This window comes from Strigops habroptila, chromosome 3 (genome assembly GCF_004027225.2).
Source record: "Strigops habroptila isolate Jane chromosome 3, bStrHab1.2.pri, whole genome shotgun sequence".
Taxonomy (NCBI): domain Eukaryota; kingdom Metazoa; phylum Chordata; class Aves; order Psittaciformes; family Psittacidae; genus Strigops; species Strigops habroptila.
Genome location: NC_044279.2, coordinates 21,410,848 through 21,434,451, shown reverse-complemented (window position 1 = coordinate 21,434,451; position 23,604 = coordinate 21,410,848). Strand labels below are relative to the sequence as shown.

Below are 23,604 nucleotides of genomic sequence, written 5' to 3'. Positions count from 1 at the left end.
AAAAAGTGTGTAACAATTCATGACATCATTCCAGTCATGTGAACTACCCTACCACATCTCTGTAACTGCAATGAGATCAAAGCCTAGTGACTGCACATAGATCTCTAAATCTTCCTGTTTTTTCCCATACTCCATGCATTGGTATACAGGCACTTCAGAGAGGTATTCGGGTGTGTCAGTTTCCCAGGAGGGGTGCAAGAGGATACCCCATATACAGGTCCTGTAGGCACTTCCTTGGCTGCATGCACTTGCTGGAGGTATCCCCACTCAAGCCTTGTGTTGTCGTGTGTGTGGTCTCTATAACTCTCCTCTTCCCCACCTTTCCTAGTTGAAAGGTCTCTTTACCAGGCTGGCCAATCTGTTGGCAAGATGCATATGCCCTGTTGAGTGAGGTGGATCCTGTCTCTCCCAGTCAGCTGTCGATCTTCAAACAAGGTCCCATGGTTATAGAAACCAAAACCCTGTTGCCAACACCAGCAACACAACTGGTTGTTTACTTGGTGAATCTGTCTACTCCTCCTTTTGTCGCTTACCCTAACTGGAAGGATCAAGGAGAAAACTACCTCAGCCCCCAGGCCCTTGACCACCATCCCCAGAGCTGAAATCCCATTTGATAGTTCCCAGGTTATCCTCAGTATCAGTGGTGCCCACGTGAAAGATCATCAGGGGGTAATAGTGGGATGTGTGGACAAGCCTTGGTAGTCTTTCCATGACATCTCTAATTTGAGCCCCCAGCAGACAACAAGCCTCTCTAGACAAGTGCTTGGCAGATCGGTGCCTCTGTCCTGCGCAGCAGGGAATCACCACAACAATCATTTGCCACTTCTTCCAGGTCATTCTGCACATTCCACACTGGCACAGGGTCCAGTGGCTCAATTCCTTCACTTGAGGTCAACCTGTGTGGCACAGCACCCAGCAGATCAGTTCCTTCACTTGAAGTCACGCCCAGCTCCTTCTCCGCTTGCAGGGAACTAAACCTGTTTGTCAAATACAAGTTTTCAGGAGGAACAGGAGCCCTCCTATGGGGGAGGACCAGTTATCACTGTTTTCACTGTGTGTTCTGATCACCTGAAGCACGATAGCTTCAGCTTTAGCAGTGACCGCTCTAAATGCAGTGTGTGGTAGCACAGGGCAGAAGTGCACAAATAGTACACAAGGAGACAATGCAGCTGCTCATCCTGGTGTGTACACCAAAGGTGTCATCATACTCCCCACACTCTCAGTCTCGTACATGTGACTAATGCCTACCACCAAAACCATGAAGTCAGTTATCAAGTAGATCAGATATAAGGAAAAATGTTTTTTTATGGTGAGGGTGATGAGGCCCCAGCACAGGTTGCACAGAGGAGCTGTGGATGCCCCATCCCTGGCAGTGTTCAAGGCCAGGTTGGACGGGGCTTGGAGCAACCTGGTCTAGTGGAAGGTGTACCTGCCCGTGGCAGGGGCGTTGGAACTAGATGACCTTTAAAGGTCCCTTCCAACCCAAACTATTCTATGATTCTATAAATACTGCTACATTTGGCTCTTGTTGGTAACCAGTCTCAACAATGAGATACATTTTTAAAGCTGGATTGATGAAGTCAATAGTCAGCCCAACACAGGGCTCAGACTCGTGTTTCTGCCCCATCTGCCAGCACAGTGCATTTCTGAGCCTGCATTAAATGGTCAAAAATCCAGTTAAAAGGGAAGCCATGGTTTCAATTCAAAATAATTTCTGAGCTAAAATGCCTAGGTCCACAGGAGTCTGTGCTGTGCAGTAAACACCTCATCTATATTTGCTGCATAACAGGGAAGGAAAGCTCTATTTCTCCCTACCCATCACAGTTTCTCTATCCAACCTGAGTGCCATTCAAGTCCAGCCATTCCAGTGAAATTAAACTCTGGTAACCCAGTCCTCCTCTACTGACATTTCTGTTCTTTTGCTATAGTCAGGATCAGGCAATAACCATTTTCCCGTTTAGTGAAATAGAAATGGAGTGATGCTAAATTTTAATATCCAGCTATCCATCTGGAGCACTGACAGCTTGGCTGGTCTCTGAGCAGGTGGAGCAGTAACATGGCTAAAGGCCAGTCCTGCTTTTTTGTTATTGTTAACTTTATCTGATTTGCTTGTTACTGTAACAGTGAGAAGCAGTATCAAAGGAAGGAGTTAAGCTTCTCCTAGATATATAGCCCAGATTTGCTAATCCCATATAAAGCATGATTCCTTTCTCAGAATACCTCATCCTCAGACTCGAGCCATGGAGGGCTTGCAGCTGGTTCTGGGATCTCCAGCATTTGTTTGCAAGAGTAATTCTGTGGGGTTTAGGGTATGCAGATTAAAAAGACTATAGTGTTTCAGAAAGCTCAAATAAATGTAAGGTGGTGAAATTAAAGGTAGAACTTTGCAAAAGTGTAATACATTTCTGAGGTGCTGAAGGTAATTTAGGGACTGGCTTGGAAATAATGACTTTTAATAATTCAGGAAGTCTATTTACCTAAACAAGATGAGATGAATACCCAAAAGAGAAGAAGGGTGGATAAATTAGAGTCTGATCTGAAAACAAACATGAACAAAACTATTCAGCATACTGGTAGTTTGAATGTGAACCTGAACAGCACAGTTACATTTAACAAGGTGCAATCTTCCACATTAATCTACTCCTAACTTGGTAGTTTCCTCTTACCTGCATCCATCCTCTGCTTACCTTCTTGATGTTTGAAGCAATCGCTCTGGGAGCTCTCACCAGTGCAGGGCCAATAGTTCCACAAGGCTTTTGTGGAGGCGTTTAGCTCACTCCTTGATTTTTCTCCCCAAGTCTTTACCTCAGCACATGGATTTTACACTGTAGTTGGGGGGGTTGGGTGGGTTTTTGCAAGGAGGGGGGGATTATTACATGCTGGATGCCATTACGATTGATGCTGATAAGCCACACATCTGCAGCAGTCTGGAATTGCTTCCAGAGGATCTTATTTTGTTCCTGAGTCCTGAAGCACATCTTGTTTTTGTGCCAGCCTGCAAAGGAGCCAGAACTCCTGGGTAGCTGAGAGTTTTAGCAAAGCTGGCCCTTCCTCATGTGGTTATTATTAGATTTAATTCTCTATCATCTGAGCTATGCACTTAAATACATGTCCCACACCCAGTGCTCGTGGTTCTGCTTGAAAGCTGCCAGTGAACACTGGCTGTATGATAATGCAGTCTTTCCAGTCATGCATGCTTCCACTTCTCCATCAAACCTGTCAGCAAGGCTCTGTGGTCTTTTCAGAAAATCATGTGGTGTCTGCCTCATGATCAAAAGATGCTGCCTGCAGTCTAAAAAATTACTTGTTTAAAATATCAGCTGTTTACATAAGCATCCCATCCACAGCACACAGCACGCAACGTGCACTGCCAGGCAAGTTCTGTGCCTGGGCACCTGCGCTGCCTGGAAGCATTTGATCAGCTCACATGGTGTGAGAGTTGCACAAAGCAGCCCCAGAAAGGCAGGGCTCAGCTCACTTCGCTGCTGTTGCAGAAATAACCCAGCCTGGCTTGTGTTGTGGATGCTGTGATGAGACGAGCTGGTGGGTCAGGTCAGCCACTGCGGTGAACACCAGGCTGCCAAGAGTGCACAATGGAAATCTTCTGGTTGAATATCCTGTGAGTGGGTGGCTTGTCTGAAGAAACAAGACGCAGGCTCCTTCGAGTCTGAGAAAAGAGGGAAGCGAAGGGGGAAAAAGCAGTTCCTAATGACTTGTGTGCCCCGTTCAGAAGCTTAAGTTAGCTCCTGCAGTTACCTTTATAGTCCCTGAAATGACATTTTGACCTCCAAAAAAGTGGCCGGTGCCTACAGCACTTCATGGTCTGTGCCTTTAATGCCTTGAATATTTGTATGCGTTATATGCAAGGGCTGGCAGAATAATTTGGCTGATGATTTTGGTAACGAATCAGTTGTTTTACAGACCTGCTTCAAGAGCCAGAACTTACTGCTGCTGCGACCAGGATGAGGGAGGTGAAAGGTTACTTGTGGAGGAAGGAATGGATGAGATAAATGCAGAGCAATAAGGTGCTCTGTGCAGTTGTGAAAATCTTACCCACACGTGTATGCACTGTCATCATGTCCTTGACAGCATCCCTGTGCTCTGCTTGTGTGGAAGCACAAGAGCCCATTCCTGCTTGGAAGATGTGCATTTGCATCAAACACAAACCCCCAACAGGAGGTCACTGCCGACAGGAGCTGGCAGAAAGGAGCTTAGGTGGCTTTGCCATTTGCTGCCTATCATGTCCATTTGAACACATCCATCTGTTGCTGGCTTCCCCTTGTGCTGCAGCTGGCATCTCTCATGGCATCATGGGGTTATACTCAGCCACCATCCTCTTTTCCCTCCCTAGTTGTCTCTGCCTGTGGTCTGGCACGGTTACGTTTTCTCCAGCACCCCCCTTCGAAGCGTAGACTTTGTGCCAAGGTTTCTTTGCACCTCCGTTAGGCTCCCCTCCTCTGTTTCCTTCCAACTGTTCCTGAATTTCTGGCCCCTCTTGTGATCCGCCAGTAGGCTCCTTGGTGGCCGGTTGTTTCTCTCTTTAATTTTCTGCATTAATGAAGGCTAAAGAGTAACCAATTTTATCTCAGTGGTGTAGATCTTGGGCTAGGAACTGCCTACCACTGTTGAATACTACAGCAGATAGTATCCCTATTTAGAGAGTCATGCCCAGGAATATGAGAAGTTGAGGATACGCAAGACAGACAAGTAGAAAAGTAGAGAAATGGAAAAAGAAGACATGCAGAACCAAGCTGATGCTCCATAGGACTGCACGCCTCTTGTTCTTGCATACTGTGCAAGGGACCAGAAGTGAGCTGGCTGGGCATGACAGTGTAAACCAGGAAAGCTGCAAAGCAAACAAACCAAGTCAAAAAGAACATAAACCAGCCTGGCAGATCAGATCCCAAGTGTAAGTCAACTGAGTGAAAAAAGGTTGAGGGAATGGTTGTCTTTTGCACCTGCATATCTTTAATGAGAAAATTGCAAAGCAGCTGGATAAAAAAAAGAAGAGAATAGGAGTAACCCCACTGTTAGCCAGGTAAAAGCTGTGCTTTGATTTGACACCAGCAGACCACAGAGATCTAAAATGCTCGGAGCTCTCTGAAAGCTTTTTCAGCCTGTAAAAGGTATCTGTTACTAAAACTGTAATCAGAAACCTGAAGAAATATGAGATCGCCTTCCTAACCATGCAAAAAGACAAACCACAAGTCATAAAAAATTAAAGATTAAAAAGTTCATTCTAGATTAATAAACAGGCTGAAAAATGTAAGAGCCGAAATGTGAATACTCAGAGGATCTGCAGTAGCTGTGTAAGAGCAGCAGTCATGTACACTGCTAATAAGTAAGTTCATGTCTAAATGTGATTATATGTGGAACAGACATGGAGATAATTTACCCTCTAGCATGCAGAAAGAATGAAACTGCAATGAAAGCATTTCTGTGAACAGATTTGTAGGTAGGAGGCAAAGGATACAAGCAAAGAAGAGACTTCCGGCTCTGATGAAGAAAACAGGACACTGGAAAATGGCCTGAGTGTGAAGTTATATTCATACTTGGGCCAGTGTAAGCTGGTTTGCCAGTTCATTTTTATCCCAGTACCTCTGTGCTGATGAAGCACAGAGCACCTCAGGGGACGTACTGTTGCAAGACAATGACATTACTGTGAGGCAAAAGCAAAAAGTATAGTTTGTGAAGCTCAGGTTGGTCCCTGATGAAAAGATAAGGCAGTGACACAGGAATGTGAACGCCACGTAAGGGAATTCATTGGTATTACAAGGAGAATAAACAAATTTCCTACTAAACAAACTAGCACTATTTGAACATTATGTACTATAGGCATTGTACAAGGACTTGGAAATTGTCATTGTCTCACTGCTTCAATTGGAGCAGAAAACCACAGCTTTCAGGCAAACCATATCAACATGATGGGCACCGACCACAGTCACAAAAGCAGAAGACGTAACCTATTCATAGTGTTATTATCCTTCCAGCAAAGCTGCCTCATGGTTATCAAAGCACCAGGAAAGCTGCTTTATCAGTTCAGGAGGGCTAACCCAGCAGTCTGGTGCTACATGGCAAAGTTGGGTTGCAGGTAGATTTTGAGATCTCTAGCTCAATATTATCACACCTAAGTAGGATTTAAGGAAGGCTTGTATGTGAGGTATGTAAAACATTCACTGGCAAGCTACAATCCACACAGACCTACAAGCAAGAAATCCAGTCAAGATCAAATTATTTCTTCAGGATAAACCATGCAGTAGAGAGCAATTTGCATCTGTTGACAAACTGGTCTATACGATCGTTGTAGGTCCCTTCCAAGCTGCTAGTGTTGTGTTTATGGTTGGACTTGATGATTTTAAGGGTCTTTTCCAACCTAAATGATGCTATGATTCTATTTTATTCTGAACATCGTAGCTGTGGATGTGCATGTTTTACCAGAACAGCAAATCTGCTTCCTATAAACATAGGACATGATTGTGAGAGAGATTGTAAGATGCTGGGGAGTCTCGGCGGTGGGAAGTCCCTGTGCTAGGAGATGGCTTACCAGACTGGTCAAGAAACAGGCTTATGAACAACTGACAGATGTTGGAACAGGCTTTTTTAAACTAGACTGTCAAAAAAACCCACATAACAAGGTAACCTGTTACTGCAGAAAATATTTATGCTCAAACATTAAACTAACTGGAAGACATGAACAATATTTTCCTGGTGACAAAAGGAGAAGTATAGGCCTGAAAGAACATTCCTCCCTTTCAAGCAGAATAAGAAAAAGACTGAAATATGTATGAATTATGATTTTCTACACTTTAAGGAATTATAAAACAAGGGTTAAATTAGTGTTTGCAGGGTTGTTTAAATTTTACTGTGTCCATGAGAAATTGCCAAGTCCTCAGAAGGGCTGATGTTTTCCAGAAGAATTATTACAAGACTGCTTCAAATTCCATATTGCACACATAATCAAATGTTCTGCTTACCATCATAATTGCACTGAGCACTGTGATGTGATGTTATAGTGGTTCACTTGTGCTGGGATGTTATAGAAAGTGTGACTTCCCCAGGCACCTTCTGACTGAGCCAGCAAAAATCCCAAGGTGCAGAGGGCTGAAACTGGAAGCAAGGTATTTATTATGTCAGCAGGCATACTTCTGATTCAGAGACTGAAATGAGGAAAGGGCAGAAATAAGGAGAGAAGAAATCCTCGAGGGGATTTAGAAAAGGTGGCATCACTGATCTTGCAGCACTCAAGGTCCTAGGTTTATTTTTGTGCTAGTTTGTAGTGGTTGAACATTCAGTATTGCTCAGGCTTGAGTCCAAACTAAAGGGAGTTTCCTCTTGGATAAAGCAACATTTTTATTATCCTTCAAGCAAGGTTTGTAGTGAAGGATTTACCCTTTGCCCTTCATTTTCCTCTGCAAGGAGAAGGAATGTCACGCAGGGCTGTGGTAAGCAGTGTAGAGCAGTGGGTTATGTGCGGCTTTGCTAGGCTGCATAAGATAAGACTGTGTAAGACTAGACCAGGCAGCTTCCAAGGGTCTGAACCTCCCTGTCCCACTGGTGAGTGCCATGTCAGCTATGGGGAGGGGCTACCTTTTCCTTAGGTAACATGGTTCTTGTTGAAGGCTTGTACCACCACTGATGGCACTTTTTCAAATTATCTTGGCGTTCAGTGGAATATCATTCTACTGCTGATCCTATCTACCTAATTGCATTTCTGAAAAATGCATTCTGCTGGAGCATTTGGATGACCCAAATTCTTTTTCTTTATTGGTACTCCTAAGAAGACCACCAGGTGGGCCGTGGTAGCTTTGTTCTTTGAGCCCTCCATGAATATTTTAGGAGAACGTTAAAACTTGCTCATAGCACATTGGTTTTGCAATAAAATTGTTATTAAAATTGTTCAAATTCTTCATAATTTATTTTAACTACTTTTTTTTTTTTTTTCTGGCAGGTCCTTTAGAGGAAGGGAAAGGGGAAAAATGTGAAATGGAAAATAACAAGTTAAAATTAATCATATAATTTTCCTGACAAGTTTACAGTAACAAAATGTTACTCTGCTTTGTCTGAGCAGTTACGCTGAAAAATTGCTCTGCACATAGAGTGTAGTTGAGCTTCTCCTTATTGGATCATCTTTATGAAGTGTCCACATTATTTGTGCCTGGAGAGCTCTTGGTATTTGCAAAATTACTTTAAATAGGTTAAATATGAATACTTTGTATTAAGCTGGTTTGAGGAACTGCTGCAAGAACAGCAATTAAACAGAAAAAAACCAAGGGTTAAACACAGCTATTCCGCCTCCTCCTTGGCTCCTAGTGGTGTTAGCTCCCAGAGTGGTTCTTGGCTTCAGTTCTCCATTCAGCCTGAAGATGTGCCTGTGCTGCGGATGGGGTGAGGTATGGGTGGTGCATTCTCCCATCAGGTGTAGCTGGGCTTTAAACTCCAGCCAGGTTGGAGTCTTGCTATGATAAAAAACAGTTTCTGAGGAAAACAGAATAGATACTTATTTCCATTTCCCTTTGCAGCTATGTTAGTCAGAGATAACTTCTCTGTTTGGTTATCTATACATCCCTGTTCCTAGGGAGGCAAAAGAAGGCCACCACTAAAAGGTCCCTCACAGAAAATGGTGCTGGAAGGTTCAGCTTCGAGTTCGTGGCTCACCTGATGTTTACTGGTTGTTACCAACAGAGCCAGCTGACACTCTGCCAAAGTTACCCATCAGATAACCCAGCAGAGCTCTAACAGGGCAATTATTTCACATAAAGAAACAGCGGTGTATGATGCTTCAGAACCTTTTCTTGTTCCTTTCCTTCCCACGTCTGTCCTTAGAGGCTCGGCTTTAAGTGGAGGGAGTATTTAGAGGAAAGGCTACAAATTTTAAGTTTTTTTTCTCAGGTTCAGCAATAGTGAATTTGTCCATACTGATTCTTTAGTGGTTCTTGGGGAATATTTTCATTTGAAAGCTATCCCAGGCATGTTATGCAGCTAATCATTACTGTGGGGTTCTACTGTGGATGATACAGAGGTCCAACATGCTGAACACTTTATAGGAATTAAGATTTAATTTGAAATTGTTAAAAAGTATGGTTTTCTGTCCATGTGGTATTAAAGTATTTGATTCATTTTTATAAACTCTTATTGGCTGTGTATTTTATAAAAAAAATTTGATTGTAAATTTTTCAGTAACATAAGGTGTTACAAAAAGCACAAAGGAGTTTTTCTGTGAAGCACACTTCTAGACTTGTTTAATTTAAACTTCAAGTGTGATTTTTAAAACTGCCCCCCTCAAACTTCTTATTTACCCCGGTGTGACCTATTTCAATTTAGCTTAAATGAGCAAGAAATTAAATCCAAAGAAGAGCATGCACAGAGACTGTTACATAGACCTAAGTGAGCAAGTTTTAGTCAACTCTGTTTTATTGAATCAAGGCTCCTTTTTGCTTAAAAAAATGCTTTAAAATGACTTTGAGTCACTTCTCTACATAAAATCTTGTAACCCGACTGATGTATTAAATTAAAATGAAATCAAAGGTTAGCACATGAGAGCAGTCATATGCTCCAGCAACGTACATCTTGAGGATTGAAGGGTTTACAAACAGATTTCTCTCAGGGAAGAAAAGCAATTGACACCCAATTAGTGTTAAAGCATATTCCTAAAGCTCAATGACTTGAGAGCAAATTACAGTTGTCATTGCGGATTTGTGAAGTGTGCTGAACCATGATGCATTCCTTTGGAGGGAAGTTGCTCAGATGTGAAAATCTAAAATAGGCACAGCAAGTATGAGTTCTCTGTGTTTCCATAAAATCTGTACTTCAATAAAACAGATTTGTAATGTAACCATGAGGTCAATTGGATACATTTTTATGGATTCCTGCCTTTTGTTAAAAACCCGTCAATGGCTCACTGAGCTTTGAGCCAAACTGCACATCAGTCCCCCCCTCCCTGCCATTCCTGGGCCCCCAGTTATGTAGCTGTAAGCTGTCACAGAGATGGCAGTCTGTGCCTGAGCAAAACAACATGGGGGAAGGGGCTTTGCTGCATAACTAGTAAGGTCTGGGCTTGTTGCTCTCTGTTTCTGAGCACGGTTTTTCCTCCTTAGAGTGGGAGATCAGTGCGGTCTGATGGTGATCAGGGAAACCTTCATCAGCAAGGGAAGCTTTCAAACTTGTTTGCTCTTCCTTTGTTTGCGTACACTTCATACCGAATAGCCACAAGCCTGGACTTTATTATCAGTCAACCATTTTAGCAAGGTTATACACAAGGAGGAGGAGAGCAGATGTCATTTACAAATATACATGAGACTGGGATTGCTTATTTGACTCATTTAAGGAAAGCTTGTGTTTGAATATGGATGAAGAAGCACAGTTATATATCAGAAAAAGCATTACCTAATCACAGCCTCCCTATGCTGTTGATCTGGTAAACTTTAGCAAATGCAGGGTCCTTCATAGCAATGCCCCTGCCGCGTGCTTGGACCTGGCATCCTACCTGTGTGTGTGTCACACATGGCAGCCACCTGCACAGAACCACCTTGTGCCTGCATGCACGGCAGCCACCACCCTGGCACGAGAGCTGCGGCATGTCTGCAGGCATGGCCAGGCCATGGAGCTGACTGGTAACCCATCTCATATGTCTTCGGTCAGCCTCTTGATTCAGCAGCTTCAGTGTTGCCCTGAATAAGGATGCTTTTCTCAACTGGAAGCAGGGGTAGCGATGAAACAATTACATGAAAAGCCCTCACTGTTAATTTACAGTATTTGTCATAGCTCCCAGAATACAATCACGGAAACAAAGACTGAATTGAGAACAACAAGAGGGAACTTATTTGAGAAATTTAAATATCAAACAAATTTCATAACCATTTTGAAGAGTGTCTGCTTGTTTCAATTGGTCTTAAGAAATCTGCTCCAAGGTTCTAAGTGCATAAAGAAAAGTTTTGCCTTTTCAGATTTTCTTTCTTTGCAAGCTCATTGCTTAAGAATAGGATAACAATTGTACTGCAATTAAGAGCCTTACCAGATAAAGGGAATCTTAATATTCTTTCTGTTCAGTACAAGTTTTGAAAACGTTGCTCTGTCTCTCCTGTAGCTGATGCAGAATATAAGAAAGGGTAAGGAAAGGTGAAGGCAGACTCAGCCTAAAGAAAGAAAAATCTTAAAATAAGTATGAAAACAGGAAATCCAACACAAAGCTCTCACAAGCCTAATGGCAGGTAACTTTACATTTTATAAATAGGGAATTGAAGTTCATATAAAGCCCTTTATATGAATTCATATATGTAAAACACAGTATGGGAAAAATATAAGTACATTCACAATATCTGTTACTTCTTCCTTTGGCATGAACAATGGAATATTTTGTTTTATTTTAGAATTGGCCATTATTATTTTAGTTTTATTATTTTTCAGGTAGAAATTTAGCTATTATACCAATTAATACTGGTGTAAATTTTATTTTCATTTTCTTCATTATTTTGACCACCTTCTCTTTGCAGGACCCTCATCCTTCTCAAATAAGACCTCAAAGTGGTCCACAAGCAGGTGGAACAACACTTACCATCACTGGTACAAACCTGGCCACTGGTTCCAAGAAGGATGTGCAAGTTTCAGTCGGTAGCCAGCCTTGCAATGTGTATGTACCCTGAGTAAATAACAATACAGAGCTGTATTCTAACAAAGCACCAACCTTTTCTGACCTTTAGAAATTGAACAATTTCATTGTCTATCATCTCTTTGTGACTCATCCCATGCAATGGGGTTCTGCACATAACCTTCAGAAACTCGCTCAGAGGGTCCAGCTGGGAGAAGCACCAAATAAACAACCAAAGTGGGAGAACTTGGATATCCAAAGTTTTTTCCAGTTTCAGCTTTCTCTGCTTGAAAGGCTGCTCCAAACCCACCCATGCTTTCACTCAGCAGCTCCTCAGTGGTTCCATATAAAATCTTAATCTTCTAGTGCCCCTTGGCTTGTACTTCTCATTTCTTTTTCCTTTCATTGATTGCTGAGTTTCTTCCCTTTCTCCCCCCCAAGAAAAAGGAATTACATGAAATGTGCTGACATTGCATTGCTCTTGTGTTTGTACACTGTTCCTTTTCATATCCTACATCTTTTTTTAAAAACCCTAACTGATCTGAGGAAAGTGTTGTCTCCTCTTGTAACTACTCAGTGCCTAGCAAAAGTAGAGCCCAGGTTTTGTTGCTTTTGGGGCACTACAGTAAAGAATACAAATCACCATAATGTTAGTAACTGAAGATGTTTTCTCTTCTTTTTCCTTTCCAATCTAGCACTGAATTTGGAGATGAGATCGTTTGCATTACAGGACCTAATAGCAAGGTTGAAACTGTTCCAGTCACAATGAACTATGGGGGCACAATAGTTAGTGTACCACAGATGTTTTCGTACAGTGAGAATCCTACTGTCACCAAGTTCCTGCCAGTAAATAGCTTCAGCAGGTAACGAAAAGTTTGTCATAACTTGATTTACAATAGAGTTAAAATGTGTAATATATAATAAGCCTATTACATGTAGAACTGTTTGAAATAAAAACTCCTGTATTCTAGCCATACACATATTTAGATATGTAGAGTTTGTGATCTTAACCGCAGCTGATGTTTAAAAGCATTCTGTTTACCTTTGAACTTTAATCCCCACTTCAAAGGTAAATCCTGAAACCAGAAAGGTAATGAGCTTCTTTTAAATGAAGATGTCTCAAAGAAAGAGATTCAAAGCATTTCAGCATGATGTCAGACAACATGATCTTTGTGTTACTTACAAATCCTTATCCCATAGGATAACATATATGAAAGGTTTCTAATGAAAAGGTTTCTAACAGTTCTTCTATTCAGCTTTTAATAAGTATGCTGGGAACAGAGGAAAATTATGGCTTGTCATCTCTTTGTCCCAGGAGGAAAAGAAGTATCTTTTTAGGAAATCTAGATCAGGGTTCAATAATGCTTTTAAAAGGTATGCTCTCTTCTATGTGGTACTCACAAACACCCCATCTGGTAACTGTTCCTTCTGGAAAAAAGCTCACCCGGTACTAATTGTGAAACCAAAGAAATGTGTGCCACTCTTATATTTGTAGCAATATGGCAAATCATTTGTATAAAAGTCCTTGCAGCATACCTTTGGTTTTGAAAGTCATTCTGTGACCGATACAGGGATGAACTGGTGACCTCAATTCACATTAGTCTCTGCTGTTCCCTAGTGTTCTGGTCTCTTAGTGGGGTAGAGTTGGAAGAGAGAGATCATGGTGTTTCCACTTTCTTTCAGTAGAAAGAATATCATGACTGTACAAATAGCGCATTAAAAGTAAAATTGGCTGTGACTTCTCTTGGAGAAATTGGTACCTGCCTCCTGGAATATTGAGTAGTCACTTATGTAGAATAGGATTTGGCTTTAATTTTTTTTTTTTTTTTTTTTTTATTTGCCTTTAATTTTTGGTTTGGGTGGGTTTGGGGCCTGGAGGGCTTTTTTAGTAGATCAATAGTGATTTACCTTACAGGATTTAAAATACTTCTTTTTTTTTCCTCTATATAAACTGACACTTACTTTAATGGATTGCTTTGAGGATTGCCATCCCTCTAAATTCATGTTACTTTGATGACTTTAATTCCCACTGGCCACTTGCATGCATTCTTCTTCTAATGCGAATGCATTATTTTTTAAACAGTGTTGCAAATGAAAGGAAATAGAGAAGCCAAGTGCTTGCAGACCTGTGAAAAATAAACTCTCACCTTTGTCTCTGTGTGTGGTAGGTGGAGTGATTTTAGCAAAAACATTGCAGAAGTAAAGCACACAAAGATAGGCATCAATGAAAAGCCACAAATATTGGCAAAGCAATTTGTACCTTTTTTATTCCACTATTTTAAAACAAGTTTGAAGTTGACATTGCTGCTTATAAATGCCGTGGTCATCTATAGCTTTTACAGAAATCCCATTTGTAGGATATCTAATTGTCATAGAGGCTTTATATAGGTGCTTCCAGTGGAAGTAGTACCAGCGCAGGATAAAACACTGTTAGTGGTAGTTTGCCAATGACTTGACTTCTTTTTTCATTCTGCCTTTCAGTGGAGGGAGAAATATTACTGTAACTGGAACCGGTTTTGAGCTCATCCAGAGTTTCTCATTGGTGGTATATGCAGAGCGTCCAGAAGCAGGAAAAATGAATCTCAAAAGGGTAATTTTCTTTCTTTCCCCACAAAGGGATCACATTAGATGCATAACATATAATCTGTTCAAAAATGCATTTAAGTTCATTCACTGGACTTCACTGGGCTTGGAGTGGAGTAAGGTTTGAACAGATTTCTGGGCCTGTTCAGGGTTTCTGTGGGAGAAGAGCCCACTCATACCATCCTGACTTACATTCACTTGTACCTTGCAGTCTTCTGCTTTAAAATTATTTTCATTCAATATGAACAAGGATAAAAGAATTAAGCCTGGAGTGGTGAAGCGGATGTGTTTCAGAATTGGAAAGTGGTTAAGTTTTCTTTGTCTTTCTCCTTCTTCTCCCCCTGCAAACTTTAGAGATTCACCTGAAACAGGACCCAAATCCAGACAATGCTGAGTACTCAGCCTTACACAGTCACTGGCTTTTATTTTCTCATGTCTCAACGAGCCAAGTCTTCTTCTCTTTCTTGTTTCATGCATATTCCACCTATAGCATGCTCACAAACAGTTGTGAAAAATAACATTAGAAAAAAACCCCTTCTTGCATCTCATGTTAAGAATTGACATTACCAATTTCCCACTCATCTAATGAAGATCACAGTTTAATGCAATGATTGAGGATTTAAAAGTGATCTTCCAGTAAGAAAATAAAAATACTTTTTCTAAGGCTCACTTTTCAGTTTAAGACCGTCTTATGATCCATATGCATGTATTGTATTATATGCATGATTCAACTTCAAGAGTATACCAAAGCCATCTGGATTGAGTCCATCAGAACCCTATCCTTAAAGAATTTTAAGAGAAAAACTGTCTATGTTTCTTAGGCCATAAATTACAAGATGTTATTATCTTGATAACCTTAACTTCCAGGACAATCTGAAAGTCTGTTTAGCATTGCTGTGGTTTAAGCCCAGCTGGTAACTCAGCACCATGCTCGCTCACTCAAGCATTCTTGACAGTGTTTATCAACATTTCTTACCCCCCTTCTTATGTATGCTCAGTATCATCTCAGCACATTATCTTAAGTCAGCATTACATACAGCACACATTCATGGTTAAGGCTAGAAACTTCTCTAATTTTTTGTTTTGCTTCCACTTACATGGCAATGTCAAGATAGGAGAAATGTTGAGGGTTCCTATTAGTGTTGTTGGCTGTTGATATTACTGAATGACTTGAAGGAGTTTCTAGGATAAAAACATTTGTGTAGTTGGGGGTACAGGACAGGTTAACTGAGTTGTTGTTACCTTGAATAGTTGGTTGACAATTGGTAAATTTTATTCTGAAATTCACTTAGTAATTGTATTGAATTTCAGTGAGGTATTTTACAGTGTCAGTAGAAAAGAATCTATATGAGATACTTAATGGTACAGAAGATGATCTGGATTAAAGCTGTCATGTTAACCCCTCAATCTTAGAGTGATTTAATGATACCAACCCAGTATGGTCCAGAGCCACAGAATTTGGAGGCAATGGAAACTGACCTGTAGCCTAAGCTTTTTTTGCAGGCAGCTGCTAGAACATAATGAATCAACAATTTATACCCATCAACAAATTTGTTTCATTTTATTTTCAGAAAATACCTCATATTATGTTATTTCTGCTGTATGGTGGGGATATATATCTAGTTGTTCTATTTCTACAGTCTAAGGTTATCAACAGTTATGTACAGAAATGAGTCAGACTCTAAAATATGCATGTTCTTCTTGTCTTGTTTCTTACAGTTTGAAGGAAAGCTTGTTAAAAGGCTCAATGAAACCACGGTGGTTTTTTCTTCCCCACCAATACTGGAAGACCCAGAAAACTATAACATTACCACTATTATTCTAATGGATCATTATCATTTGGTTGTAAAAAATGAGAGCCACTCCTTTGCCTATGTTGCAGACCCAACCTTTGAAAACTTCACAGATGGCATCAAAAAACAAGTCAACAAACTTATTAATGCAAAGGTAAACTTATCAAGAGATAGTGGTTGCTCATTTTGTCCTTGAAGTGTTTATAGAATTTTTCCTTCCTTTCTCAAATTCTGAACAGCTGTTTGGTACCATATCCAAAATGCTTCGTAGAGTCCCTCACCTCTGCTAGATGTTGAACATTGTCAGTTCCTCTTTCCTTCGCTGTCCCCTTCTCAGAGATAGTTGCTGTCTTTTAACGATGCTTTGGGTTTCCCAAGGATGCTTCCTCCTGCTGAGCCTGGCATTTGGAAATGCCTTCTGCCATATAGCTCCCAAGGACTGGAGGGAACATCTCTTCTCACACCAGGAAGGAAAAGAGAGGAATTGCATAATTCCCAACCACTCTGCTCTTCTGTACACTGCAGTGCTAATCACATCTACTGCTAAAAACGATCCAAATGGAAACCTGCAACTCAGGGCTTCCTGTCTCGAAGACTTTGCAATGATGACTTAGTCTCATATTTTCTGTCTAGGGCAGTAACCTGAACAAAGCCATGACGATAGACGAGGCCCAGGCTTTTGTGGGAGATGAGCCTTGCAACATAAAAACACTAACTGAAACGGACTTATATTGTGAGCCACCAGAAGTACAGCCTCAACCAAAGAAACGACAGAAGAGAGATACAATCAATAACCTTCCTGAATTCATTGTAGGTTATCTTTTCAGTAGAATTTAATACCATGTGTGACACCGATACAGTACAGTGCTTTTTAACTGAAGCAATTTGTTCTTTAAAGTTGTCGTAGTACTGTGAAGAAACTCCTTGCAGTTTTTTCTTCCTCCAGCTTCTGCCTGCCGTATAGAAGACATCACATGTAAAGAGTGGTCCCAAGCTGCCAAATGCCTGCAACCTTCATTACACAGGAATGTAAAATTGTAGCAAGACAGGCTGGGGATTTTAGTTCCTCTTCTAAGCAAAATAAAATCAGTTCATGGAATAAAGTGCTAGTGACCTCAATTCAGTATAAAATATTCAGAAATGTTCCCATTGTTTGGCAGTTTGGGCTAGAAATTCAATTGTGAGAATTCCTGAGAATTTAGAGTGCAACTGAGAAGTGAACCACTGCCTCTTTACACTTCTTGAGACAAATGTCTGTGCTTACCTAATTAGGTGAAATTTGGACTCCGGGAATGGATCCTCGGAAGGGTGGAATATGATACACGTGTGAGTGACATCCCACTGAATCTTATTTTGCCACTGGTACTTATTCCTATGATAGCAATCATCATCATTTCTATCATCTGTTACAGGTAAGTTCCTTTAATTAGGTGTTTTTGCTGTCCTAAGGTTTTCAAGGTATTACCTGACTGTTTTCAGCTCAGTCTACAAAAATTGTCTTCATCTTCTTTATGAGCTGCAGGGTTAAGAAAGGCAGTTACAGCTGGAAATATGTATGAGCACCAATTTATTCCTCTCACGCACACCAAATTCCTTGGTGTCAGTCAGCCCAGTCCGTCCTTTATATATAAGCACAACAATTGGTCCCAGACTTGCCAAGCGCACAATTGCAGGCTGAGTTGCACACATACATGGCAGCTAAAGTGCCTCTTGTGAAGGAGATAACTTATTCGTTATACATATCCATCACTGTTTATGCTGCTTCAGTCAGCACAGTAGGTCTGAGCTGGATGGATTTGGATTTGGCTAAGGGGTCATTTGGGCCTTTCCAGCTGAGATAAGTGTTACTCACACACAAATTTCATGATTAATGGTGAAATTCATGCTTCACAAAGGGCCAGAACAATGTCTTTATTTCACTTAAGACCTACTTTGCCCAATTTTAAAGTTACTAATGAGGGCCTCATACTGTCTCTCAGGATGGGGTGGATTTCACTCTTATGGTGCATATCAATATAGCCGAAGCAATGCTGAAGTATGTGCTGTACAGCATCGATGTTCTTGTGGACCTCCTGCAACCTTCTCAGTTCAGCTCCAGGCATACTCCTGGGTGGCTCAGAGCCAGTGCAGGACATGTTGCAAGCAGTCTTTGTTCAGTACATACAAATTGAGTTTCTGTACTTAGTATGTGACTGAAAGCATTTGTAGCTACTGCTTGTTGGATTTTAAATTGCTGGCCCAAGTGCTCTTCGAAGCAGCAGGCCTGTGATGGTGCCAGGTTGGTTTGCACAGAATGAAAACTTGGTCCACTGTTCCTGTTCTCTTCCATTCTCTGTCTGCTGCCAGAGTTTGGAAAGAAATCAAAACCAGGAAAATGTCCTCCACTCAGAGCTGTTGCAAATTACTTACTTTTGCAGTTTGTAATTTTTATAATCTTACCTCTATTCCATAAAGACGCAGGAGCCAACAAGCAGAACGAGAGTATGAAAAGATTAAATCACAACTTGAAGGCTTGGAGGAGAGCGTGAGAGATCGGTGCAAGAAGGAATTCACAGGTATGACAGATATTTGCCCTTCTGTGGGTCCTCTTGAGCAATCAGAAGATGTGCTGGAGCAATGGTGCTAGCTTGCTAAAGCTGTCATCTGGGAACAAATAATTAGTAGATCTTAGTAGTCTTGATTACTGACATTGACATGCAGCAGATATTTTGCTATTATATATGAAAGCTGTAAATAAAATAAAATAGGGAGCTGAAGTTATTAAAGGAAATAGTCTAAAGGTAGCACAGAGTTAGCAACTGGGAGACAGAAACTAGTTCATATAGGTGATACTTAGAGCCATTAATGTGAGCAGTGATTGGTATGGAGGAAAGGATATTTTATAGTAACTAACCATGTACTTAGTACAATTGCTGTATGCAACCTGGTCTAGTGGCAGGTGTTGGAACTAGATGATCTTTAAGGTCCCTTCCAACCTTAACCATTCTATGATTAAAAACTCTTTTCCGAGCTGCAAAATTTATTTGCAGCAATAAGCATATAATGGGCTAACTTGGCAAGCTTGCAGGAAACAAATAGTATTTTGCCCTGTTTATCGTGGGAAAACCTTAAGCTTGATTTGAGGAGCTAACTAATTGTTCTGTGTAAATGTAGAGGCATCATCCCAGGGAAGGCAGTGGGAGGTGTGAAGGCTCAGCATTTTTACACATTGAACTAGTCATTGCAAAGCTTAAATTAGGCATCTGAGTGCAAACATTGCAAATATTGGCCTAAATGATTAGCATGAAATGCCACCTCATTATCTGAATTACACTTGCCATTGGGTCATGTTCTAAAAATCTCTACTAAAAAAAATCCACGTTTTATTTCTAAAGAGAAATAGATTATTTCATATTGACAGTGGATGGCAGGACTGAATTAAACAGCAATTTCAGGTTAGAGTTTGAAATTAGTTTAAGAAGCTCAGGGTATCTCAAAGATTTCAGCCATGCTGGAAGCCTCTCCCAGACTTGTTTTTCTAGCATTTCTGGGACAGGATGTTCCTTTCTCATACCAGCTTGCTTTCTCTGGAAAACCAACTCCTTCCAGGTTCTGGACACAAAACAGAAGCAAATGTTTGAATCAAGAACTATTCCCAAACAGCCTTCATTTCAAACTGCATTTTGAACCGTGAGAGGACTGATCAAGGTTAACAGCCCTCCCTCTCACCACCTCTCCCATGGAACTTCATACATGTTTCTGAAAAGAGAAGGTGACTTTCTCTTGCTGACACTCCTAGTGCTATAGACTCCTGTTGAGTGTTGGGTTGAAAGTTTCCTCACTGATCCACTAAATACAAATAATGGAGAAGTAGAATGCACGTCCAAGGAGTATTGCAGTTCCTAAACACTGAATTCGAAACATGTTCTGGATTCATACTGTGAAACTGTAGTATCAACAGCATGAAGTGCAGTCTAAAATTCATGGGACCAAAGATAGCCAAGGAAGGGAACAACAGGGAGGAAGTACAAATACCGCAAAGCTGGAAACCACAAGATGCTTTCTCCCTCAGCTTTGCTTAATGCTGTAAAACAAAGAGGTAAAAGAATGAATGAATAAAAGCAATAAAATTGCAGAGACAATAGGTCACTGTATTTATTAACATGGTATTGTAGTCAATCAGCAATATTGGGTAATTGGAAAGCCTTCAGCTAGAATAGCTGCTCCAAAGGATGATTGCCAAATTGTTGTCCCTTTTAAGAACTTCAGAGCTTTTGAGTCCCACAGAAATATTTCCATCAATTTCAATGAATCAGTTAACCTTCTTCCTTCCTGCCATCCCCTTCCTTCCAATTAAATTAGCGTGCTTTACACTTTAAACCTTTCTTTCCTCGATTGCTGTGTCTTTTAAAAGAACTTTTATTAATTCCTAGACTCAGAGGGGATAGAGTGTGCATTGGAAAAAAAATAAACAGACCAACCCATATTGCGATATTGTGGTGTCTTTTTTTGGCTCTGCATTACAATCCTACTTTCATATATATGAACTCACCCAGACATCCATTAAGGTAGCAACAAGGAAACCATCTGTGCTAAAGGCAGTTATTCTGTCGCCATAGGATTAGCTGTGGTCATAGTTAACAGGATAGTTGGTAAAAATAGCAAGAGAAAATGTGAGGTGAAATAGAGGTTTTGGTGTTGAGTTGCTTTTTCTCCAACACAAGGTACCCAAAGAGATTGTGTTGCCTAAAAAAGCTGCAGGCTTGTTTTAAATGAACCTTTAAACTCTATTGCATATTCCAGACTTAATGATAGAGATGGAGGATCAGACAAATGATATCAATGAAGCTGGAATTCCAGTACTGGACTACAAAACCTACACGGACAGAGTCTTCTTCTTGCCCTCCAAGGATGGAGAGAAGGATGTGATGATTACGGGGAAGCTGGATATTCCCGAGGCCAGGCGGCAGACTGTGGAGCAGGCTTTGAATCAGTTCTCCAATCTCCTCAATAGCAAATCTTTTCTCATTAATGTGAGTACTGAAGGAGATTTGCCTTGTAACCACTGCAGATATGTGGCATCACAGCCAGAGCTTCCTGGTGTGGCAGAGGGGCAAGATCATATTTCTGTGCCAGATCACGTAGTATGGAATTAGTCAACATTGCAGTGGCTATAGGAAAACAGATATTACCCAATCTGGCATAAGAACTGCTGTTACAAGTTTGTTTTAACCTTTTTAAGAAATGTGATTAGAGAATGCTGATTCCATCGTGGTTCATCACAGGAGTCACCTACGGGCAGCCATCTGCTGGGTCTCTGTCCCCGAGAGGCAGAGGCTCCTCAAGTGGCCTATTCATCCAGATTGATGAGTGCTCACAGCAGCTCTGAAGAGACTTCTAATTGCTCACTCTCAAAAACTGAGCCTGATTGTCAGGCACCTAAATATAGATTTAGGCTTCTAACTTTTTCTCATTTATTAAATGAGGCTCCAATGCTGAGCTAGTTAATGGTAGCATTACAGTTTATGGCAGATGAGAGCGTGTTCCCAGGTGTACTTATATTACTGTCTTTGTAATTTGATGTGAAAGGACTGGGACTTAGAGGGAAAGGGGAGCTGATTTTGTCTTTTAAAAAGTTGTCACAGAACACCTTTTTTCATTTAATTAAAGCATCCTTTTTAGATAAGGCTTCAGTTAAAGTATATAACGTGGGTTAGTCCACTACACTCTGTGCGTATCTAAAAACAAATTATAGACAACATTTTCTTAGAAGTAGTTTTTATCAAACTTCTGAAAACTTTTTCATAATGTGCTTAGGAAATGAATATTAAAATAATATTGCTAGTCTTCTTAGTGCAGAGAAGTGTTGAGGTTCTTCAGAAACCTGTCATCTGTACTTAATTTTACATTTGTTTTCTGTTCCAGTTTATTCACACGCTGGAAAACCAAAGGGAGTTCTCTGCTCGAGCTAAAGTGTATTTTGCATCTTTACTGACGGTTGCTTTACATGGAAAACTAGAATACTATACTGACATCATGAGGACGCTGTTCTTAGAACTGATGGAGCAGTATGTTGTGGCCAAAAACCCAAAGCTAATGCTAAGAAGGTTTGAATGATTGTCATATTTTCTGTAGCTCTCTGGTTTTCTGTTAATGTATTTCTTTTGCAGTGTGACTGTATTAAAATGCCAGCTATCCATGAAAGTCAGAAATAGCCTGGCCCAAGCATGTTAGGAAGACAAGCTCACCAGGAAATAGCCATTGAAGGCACACCCAGGACTGCTGGCAACAGATTTCCATATTCAAATACTGTAGTGTACAATCTGCATCAAGATTACTGAAAAATCTACCTGACTTAAAATACAATGCCAAACATTTCATTTACTTTTTAATCTAATTTGATTCCAAATGATCTAGCATTTATACCACACATCATCTCCGCAATGAGCACACATACCCAGCTTGCATTGTGCACTCAGTGAGGGCTTGCCTAACGCTATTGTTATCCCAAGTAAATTACAAAAGACCTTGTTCTCTGTATGTTGTAGCTTTGTAATCTGAAGGTTATTTCCCAGTAACTGCATAACTGTTAATTTTTTAGCTCTTAGAGCATAGATAAAATTTAAGATTTTGCATAAAGAATGTATTTCAGTAATGAGCTGAAGGTAGCTGGGAATGATGAGCAATACAAAGCACTTATCCTAAAGCAAGTACATGCTCTCAAGACTCTATAGGGAAATCAGTGCATTAGGAGAGCACATGCAGTTAAGCGTGAAAAAATATTGCATTTCAAGCAAGCAATGTTTTTTGTTAAAACTGTGTCATTAAGGACCGTCACCATAAGTGGGTTTGGTTTTATTTTTCAGATCTGAAACGGTTGTTGAGAGAATGTTGTCTAACTGGATGTCTATTTGTTTATATCAGTACCTCAAGGTAAGAGCTGAAGTCTGTTGCCTGTGGGGGGCTTTTATTAATAGTACTTAAACATGCTGCATTGGGTATATCTTTTGGGTTTGCTTTATTTCACTTCCTTTTCTTTAAACAGGACAATGCCGGGGAGCCTCTTTATAAATTGTTCAAGGCTATCAAACACCAGGTAGAAAAAGGCCCAGTGGATGCTGTACTAAAGAAAGCCAAGTATACACTGAATGACACAGGCTTACTGGGAGATGACGTAGAGTATACACAGTTGGTAAGCTGAGCATGATTAATATGTTAGAAATCTTTTTTCTTTTAAAATTAAGTCTTGTAGTGTTAAGTCTGTGCATACTTTTCTAGACTACTGTGATCTGCATAGAAATTCCGGCCATGGGCAGGACTGTTGAGAGTTTGACAAAAGCAAGACTCCAAATAGGAAAATAGAATTTTAAAGTGTCTTCTAAACATTAAATCCAAGTCCTGCCACTGTGGAATGCTCTTCAGTAAATCCCTTTCATAATTTTCAGTCTATCTGAACAGTGGTTGGGGTGTTTGGCTCCTTCCCTTTTCCCATCTAAATTAACTGGCAGTTGCTTTTTGCAGAATTCTTGCACTAACGTTACACTTGAACTTCGGGCTGTCGTTCTCCCATGTGATTTGCGACTTGTCAGCTTTTCAAATAACATTTTAGAGTCACTTCAGTAGTATACCAGGATGAGCTCCTCTACAGTCCTGTGAGATGGCTCT

General features: G+C 40.6%; 1 protein-coding gene across 7 annotated transcripts in view; it reads left to right on the top strand.

The window, feature by feature from the left end:
• The window catches only part of PLXNB2 (plexin B2), a 258,286-nt gene that overhangs the window by 213,698 nt on the left and 20,984 nt on the right, over positions 1–23,604 (top strand). For all 7 annotated transcript variants that reach the window (XM_030479224.1, XM_030479220.1, XM_030479225.1 and 4 more), the window contains 11 exons: positions 11,490–11,626; positions 12,280–12,447; positions 14,066–14,174; positions 15,887–16,114; positions 16,594–16,770; positions 17,233–17,372; positions 18,415–18,515; positions 20,743–20,972; positions 21,865–22,046; positions 22,806–22,872; positions 22,985–23,131. In XM_030479224.1, coding sequence (XP_030335084.1) covers positions 11,490–11,626; positions 12,280–12,447; positions 14,066–14,174; positions 15,887–16,114; positions 16,594–16,770; positions 17,233–17,372; positions 18,415–18,515; positions 20,743–20,972; positions 21,865–22,046; positions 22,806–22,872; positions 22,985–23,131 — 1,686 coding nt within the window. The remainder of the gene's footprint in view (positions 1–11,489; positions 11,627–12,279; positions 12,448–14,065; positions 14,175–15,886; positions 16,115–16,593; positions 16,771–17,232; positions 17,373–18,414; positions 18,516–20,742; positions 20,973–21,864; positions 22,047–22,805; positions 22,873–22,984; positions 23,132–23,604) is intronic.